The sequence below is a fragment of the Sinocyclocheilus grahami genome, unplaced genomic scaffold (assembly GCF_001515645.1).
Source record: "Sinocyclocheilus grahami isolate Dianchi unplaced genomic scaffold, SAMN03320097.WGS_v1.1 scaffold2189.1, whole genome shotgun sequence".
NCBI classification, from domain to species: Eukaryota; Metazoa; Chordata; class Actinopteri; order Cypriniformes; family Cyprinidae; genus Sinocyclocheilus; species Sinocyclocheilus grahami.
The window spans coordinates 62,681-70,192 of record NW_015507368.1 but is presented as its reverse complement, the minus strand read 5'-3'; the positions used below and the strand labels follow the sequence as shown (position 1 = coordinate 70,192).

Genomic DNA, 7,512 nt, shown 5'->3' with positions numbered 1-7,512 from the left:
CGGGCTAGAGTGAGCGGAGGCCGGCGGGATTGAGAACGAGAATAGAAACATATTTTATATAATAAAAGTTGTGTGGACAAGCCTTAACTTTTATAAAGAATATCTCTTTGGGTTTGAGACTTTAGTCTTTGCAAATTTAGGGTTCTTATCTATTCACGAACAGCTTGTAACACTCCAAAGAGAAAGGAAAACTTGAAATTGCATCATATGACCCCTTTAATGAATTAAGATCAGTATGTTCATAGACAGCTAACAGTTATAAACCACTTGGCCTTGCCGAGTAGCTGGTCATATCTCAGATATACCTTAGCCTGCAGTCTGAATCTCACTCGTAATCCCCTCTTGCTCTCTCCTGTAATCATTCTATTTAAAGAACAGTACCTACATAAAACAGGTCAAGCTGATTCTATGATGCGCTTCGTAATCTTCCTGGCCTCAACATGCGGCAGGGAAATATCATTATATAATATTATGTAACCCAAATGCCTAATCATTTTAAGTAACAAGGCATTCCTAAACTTGTTTAATGTTTTAGAAGGTGACGGCATTACTGGCAATTCAATATCGACTTCGCATCAGACTTGAGTTATTGTCTTGCATGGGCTAATGACTAGCAATAAATAAATAAAAGCATATTGATGCAATGATTCTCATATTGTGAGAAAACATCTGACACTCCGTTTTAGAAGCCATTTACTATTTAGTTTCATAGAGCTTGACTTTTTTTTTTATGGCATAATGTCAAATTTATTTTAAAGTTTATTCTTACCAAGAATAACCCACTTAGAAAAGAAGAAACATTTAAAGCAACTAACCATAGATTGTTTTTAGGAGTCATTCAGGGGTAGGAGTTGTATAAAATTAGTGGAAAATTAGAAATATAACCAAATATTTTGCATCAAACCAAACGGAATATGCAGTTTTGTTTGTTGATATCTAAAGTATTTGCAAAGATGCTAAGTGGCTCAAACTAACAAACAAAAACAAAAAAAAAGAAAAAGAAAACAAATGAACTTTGACAAAACATCAATTAGGTTATTGTTTCTGAACAGTATACTGTACGGAATAACTGGATTATATTATATATTACACATGTATTTAGCCTAAATGTGCAGAACACATAATATCCCACAATGCATTGCATCCAGCCAGTGATATTTTGGTTATTATTTATATAAAATTATTCATTAATTTATTGAAATGGCTTTTGTTTTTATATTTTCAGTTTTCATTTTAATTTTACTTTCAGTTTTAGTAATTGTTTGTGATTTTGTCATTTTTATTAGATTTTTTTTCCTTGTTTAGTTAATTTTTTTTAAATTTTATTTAGCACATTTTATGATTTTATATTAGATTATTTTTATTTCAGTTTTAGTCATTTTAGTACCCCAGCTTAAACTTGTGTGTTTTATTATATTTTATATGATTTATAATTTCAGCTATATTTCTATTAAAGAATGTTTTTTTTTAGATGACTGTATTTGTGAGATACAACTGAACATTTTACATTTTTCTAGTTTTCATCTAATTTTATTTTATCTTTATTTCAATTACTGAAAACAATTTTAATAGTTTTAGTTCAATCTCGTTGGAGCTTAAACGTATGGCCTGTGGCCAAGCCAATTGTATCCTCTCACTGCTGTTACCAACCTTATAGAGGCAGAGGTCAATGACCTGTGTGCAGATCTCTCTCAGATCATCACAGACCTGCAGACGGTTGCGCACAAATGCACACAGCTCCTCGTTACCGATGGCGTCCCAGACGCCATCACACGCTACCACCAGGAACTCATCTTCTGGGCTTCGCTCCAGCTCGTACACCTCTGGTTCAGGAGACACCAGCTGTTCGGTCTGAGTCCTCCATTCCACCTCCTTAAAGTTGAAGTCGCCAAGAGCGCGGGACACGGCCAGCGAGCCGTTGATACGCTGCAGGGTGACAGAGCCGCCAGCGTTCTGGATGCGCTCTTTCTCACGTGGGTTGACAGGTTTGTGGTCCTCTGTGTAGAAGACCACCTGGCCATCGCGGCAAAGGAAGGTCCGTGAATCACCACAGTTGATGAAGTAGATGTTTCGTGGAGAGATCATAACAGCGGCTGCTGTCGATCCGCTGTGGTCCCAGCTCTCATTGCGGGCCAGGGTGTGCATGTGACGATCTATGTTAAGGAAGCCATCTCTGATACCGTCTTTGACCTGGTCTACATCCTCATCCACCGTCACACAGCCTGATTAAACAATCATATAACAGGGTCAAGCACAGTGACATAAGGCCTTTCTATCTGCCCAGAAACCTGCCTTTCAACCTACTTGAGGAACATTTCCATTACTTCAGATTAATACATTACACCTCAGAGGGTTTTTTGGATCCCTTTTTAAAAATATAAAGGCAGCTGATATTTTATATATTGTATATATAAAGACTTATTTATACAGTGAAAGACTAATATATTATAGTTCTAAATATGTGTAAAATATTATCTGAAATCTTATCAATCAATAGAACAAAATTATTTGTGATCGATCCCATAATTTCAAAATAAAGTGCTAAGAAATCTGAATGAAACTATAACAAATAACTTATTGACTATTTATTATTATTACTTTTTATTTAATTTATTTTCTTTTTTACAGTTATATACTTTTTACACTTTTTCATTGACCTTTTTTCCATGGACCCCAACCTTTATATTACATTTTGAATTTCTGGTCCATCGTGCCAACCTGCAACCATTGAGGTGTGCAAAGGGTATTTATTTATTACTAATAGTAGCTGATTTTGTGTAGATAAATGTTTTAAAGTTATTTTAATTAAAATATCCAAAATAAAATTATTTATTTAAAATAATTTAATTCATAAATTAATAATTATTTAAATAACTATGTAAAATTTATTAAAGTTTCATTTGTTGTAAAATCTCTGAGTAATGTATTTTAAAAGGGGGTAATTCAAATAAAAAATACTTCATGGGTTATTTTAATGGTGTAACATGTTCATCCTTGTTAAATTCAATCAGACAGACATAAAGAGGATGTTGATCTGAGATGGCAGAGATGAGCCACACACACACACACACACACACACACACACAGTGGCATTCTGAGTCTATTGGCTGCAGCAGAGAATGAGAGAGCGAGTGAACCTGGGAGGGGCCGCCTGATGGAGAGAGGGGAGGGTGAGAGAAAGAGAAACAGCAGTGCATTTAAGGAGAGAGGGAGGGAGGGGTGCATGAGGAGCACAGAGTGTGAGAGAGCTGAAAAGAGAGGGAGCGATTTAGCAGAGGAGTGCCACAGCACTGAGGAGAGGGGGGACTCCAGACTGGATGGGCCCAGCAGTGCCTTGATGGAGCATGGGTCAGGTTTTAGGGTTCTCCCACTGCAGTGAGTCCTTCCTTTGTCTCTATATTTCTCTCTGTATGCCGCTGATGTGTTTGTATTCTTTTGTATTGTGTCTGATGCATCATCTCGGTTGCTTGTTGGCTCCAGCACTCGTTCACCCGTCTGTTTTGCTGGATTCTGCTGATGTTGCAGTGTGTACTAGCTCTGTTCCTATAATAATGCAGCATCTGTATGAGACTTGTGCTGTTTACAAATGTATTTGAGGGAAAAACGGTTGTCATTAGTAATAATCTGGCATGATTTGGTGTAACAATTGCTACAATTGGTTTGTTTTTGTCTAATTTATCCTACAGAATGTGAGTGTAAACATTGAGTACTGCTGATTACAGCAAATTATATTCTTGTTTACACAGAAAAACTATGTATTTTTTGTTGTTAAAAATGGTTCTTTTAAAAACTATTCACTGAAAGGTTCTTTGGGACCCCAAAATGTGTTCAATTACACAGATGATCAAACGAGGGCCTGTGATGACCTTTGATTTGGCCCACCATGCTATATCACAAGAAGAGGGGAAAAACAAACAAAAAATGGCATTGAAGTATAGCATATTAAAATTAAAGATTTAAATTTGTTTAACATTTTTTGTGTTTTTATAAGTGAAAAAATCATGTAAACAAAATTATTTTGTTCCATTATTAAAAAAAATATATATATAATATATATTTTTTAAATATAGTTGGATATAATGCAACATTTACCTTTGGCCCACAGCCCTCAATCAATTTTGAAAAGTACTTCTATTGTATCTATTGCATGTTCTATTAGATCGCTATGAAACCCCCTTTTGGAATCTTTATTTTTAAGAGTGTATATGCAGGTATGTAAATATAATATAATAAGGCACTAATCACATGTTTTTACAGACCAGACATGAAATACAACACTCATATTTGTACAATATGTGACAGAGAGCTGAAAAGGAAACCTCTGACTTAAAGATCTGAATAAAGCTTTGTTCCTCATCTTGTTTCACTCATCCCATTGAGCAAAAATGGAGGCTCAGAGGCTTTTATCACAGGTCTCTTTTATGGATGCCCATAATATTCAAATAAACATGAGCTGCATAAGCTATGGTCTGCTTTGCAGTTTATTCTCAGCAGGAACTGCACTCTTAAAGGAAAGGTCTGTATGACCAACAATACAGTTTGTTTTGTTTTTATGTGGCATTTAAGGGCAGCTTTATCTGAAACAGTCAATACCACAGTGTAGGACATGGTGTGGACAGAAATCAGGAAATAATGGGCAATACTGTAGTCATTTTTTTATTCTTCAACTTACATTGTTCACTTGTATATGTTTATGTATTTAACAGTTCATCATGACGACATAAAACGTCACTGTACAATTTCCACATTTTTCCTAAAATTACTACAAAATTTGTGCCATGTTCTTGCTGTCTATCCAGATATATATATATATATATATATGCACACACAGTATGTATATATATAACTCTAAGACAACAAAATTTCAAGTGATTCTCTTAAATTTAGCTTCATTTATTGCTCTGTCCTTTCAGAGGATTTTGGAACAGTGAGCTCAACACCTGACTCCACTCCTCCCTGCTCAGATGGTAATATTTTCATATACAGTATATACACATATTCAAATATATGAGTACACATATACACAATATATGAGTCCTTCAGTTATCATAAACAAATATTCAAATAGTCTTTCAGTTATCTTTGCATTTTTTCCTGATATCAACATCTATTATAGCCCCATAAGGCTATCACATAGCCCTAAACATACACCATATTTGCTCAGGTGGAAATGAGGAGTCTGACTTCCCAGAACTGCAGACAGCCAGGGAATGGTCTGACGACGATGAAGGCCTGGAGGATGATGACGCATGTCTCAGCAGCTCTTCCGTATGGGGCACGCCACGTCAGAACTCCTTTGAGCTCACCTTCTCCTACATTGCCTCTGTCAGCACTTCATTAGTCAATAAGTAAAACAGATCCTAGGGATATGGTTTCTCTTGTTCACGAGAAGCACAGGCCTCCCACGTTAACACAAATGCTCAAATTTTACTGGAGAATACAGTTTCCATCGCCATGGTAACACACTCCAGGGGCTGAAACATAATGGGCTGATGCCACTGAGTAGATTCCTGGCCAGTCTGTCTTCATTATTCCACACAGAGCAGTAAAAGCAGAGTCATGCTGCCTGTGTGTGCTGAACAGGTCAGAGCAATTACAGTTGCCATGTGCTTCCAGCGTGGAGGTTAGGAGGGCGGTGGCAAAATGGATTCTCATGTGATTTGGTGCACTGAAGAATATTCACTGTAAAGAGACATCTGTGTCCAAAACGTACATTACTGAGAGAATTCATGTTATCAGTACAGAAATTGTCATCATGCAGAACAACAGATATAGTCTGAAATAGTGTAGGGAAAACAGCCTAAAATACATCATTCACCATGGAAAATAATAATAATAATAATAATAATAATAATAATAATAATAAAACAATTTACTAGTAAATAGGTCTTAAAGAAGAAAATAAAATAAATAATGTTAAAAACTTCTTAATGCATATTTTTGTGTTGCTGCATTTTAATGTTTAAATATAAATAAGGTAAAAACAAACTGTAAGACATAAAAACACTTCATCATCTCTAATTTGTCAGAACTGATCACATGTAAAGTATGTACAGTGTATTTGTGAGTGAGTGTATTTGTCAGTCTAACTGCCTCTGTCTTCTTTAATGGGGCGGGCACAATTGTGCAGATTTATTTTTGGGTTGTTGGACCGGGGGGTTGCTGACAGAGCAGATCCAGCCAAAAACAGCTTGAGGGGTTTTCAGAGAAGATCAGGGACATAGACACAGGCGAGAGAGGGATCGGCCCATGAAGACTCCAAAATTACCAGTAAAGGTGAGGGAGCAGGGAATACACACAAACTGGGGCTTTCAGAGTATGACTGTCTCCATAGAGGATCATGTGAGCTGAGAGAACTTAGAGGGTTAGGTCAACTTTTATTCCTGTCTGAACCACATAGCAAAGAGCTGAGAGTTTAAGCTGTCATTTGAGTGGAGTCTACTGTTTTCATTATTTTTGATTATATAAGTAAGAGATATGTGTGGTATCTCATAATATGAGGCAATGCGTGTTTGTGTAGGAGATGGAGAATGAATGAAAACAACTTCATAGTAGGCTACATGTCTAGGTGTTAATCTCAGTTTTTATTTACTATATATTTAATTGTCTAGCTCTCTGAAATACTTGATTGGTTAATTGCAGAATTCACTAGTCAAATATTATATTATAGATCTACATAACTGTGCTACTTTCATATGTATCTTCATGTATCTCATATCAATATTTCATATCCATTTGTTTATTTAATTATTTGGTAGCTGTGTAATAAGTGGGATAATGTAGTCAGTCATTACCACAAATTAAAACCCTTCAGGATGATACTAATCACTTTGTCTGGGCAGTGATTTAGTTATAATGACCAGCTGACTGTACACTCTAAAAAATGCTGGGTTAAATACAACCCAGTGCTGGGTCAAAACAGCCCAAATTGCTGGGTTTGTCCCTATTTTACCCAGCACTTGGTTGTATTTAACCCAGCATTTTTTAGAGTGTATATTATTCAACAAATAAACATGCTTTTGTTGCTAACATTATAAAAAATTTGAAATTCAGTAACTTTCATTCAATCTGAAAGTACACAATTTGTTTCTTTAAGAAACTAGTTTAAAATGTTATTAGCTTTGCGTTTGTTTATATTGCCTGAGCTGAGTAAGCTTGCTAAAGCTAACTGCGTCAAATAAGTCAGCTGGGCCACCTGGCATAACAATAGACAGTTTTGTCTAAAGCTAGAAGCGTGTTATTACGTTTAGGTTATAAATAGTCCATCCACCTGCTGCTGAGCTGAGTCCACCATTCAGAGTTGCACAACAGACATGAATGGCATTAGCGCTGAGGTAATTCTGAATGGATTAGCCAAAGTATTAGCCTGTAAGCTATTGCTTTGCTTGAGTCCCTTTAGACAGGGTACAGAATGATTTCCTAGTGAATTAAACTGGCTTTATAACATTGATGAGTGCTTGTTGTGATTGAGAAGTATAGCTGTTCTCATATACAGGTTATAGTTTGAGTGCT

General features: G+C 35.9%; 2 protein-coding genes across 2 annotated transcripts in view; one reads left to right on the top strand and one right to left on the bottom strand.

Moving 5' to 3' along the window:
- LOC107574346 (protein phosphatase 1A-like) overlaps nt 1-2,258 on the bottom strand; it is a 4,204-nt gene extending 1,946 nt beyond the window's left edge. Inside the window, exon 1 of the mRNA XM_016260786.1 lies at nt 1,651-2,258. Coding sequence (XP_016116272.1) covers nt 1,651-2,145 — 495 coding nt within the window. The 5' untranslated portion in view covers nt 2,146-2,258. The remainder of the gene's footprint in view (nt 1-1,650) is intronic.
- A 956-nt stretch (nt 2,259-3,214) lies between these two features.
- On the top strand, nt 3,215-5,352 carry LOC107574344 (reticulon-2-like). Its single transcript, XM_016260784.1, has 3 exons — nt 3,215-3,375; nt 4,914-4,967; nt 5,165-5,352. The coding sequence occupies exons 1-3, from the start codon at nt 3,345-3,347 to the stop codon at nt 5,350-5,352; spliced, it is 273 nt and encodes a 90-aa protein (XP_016116270.1). The 5' UTR covers nt 3,215-3,344.
- The last annotated feature ends 2,160 nt before the right edge of the window (nt 5,353-7,512 follow it).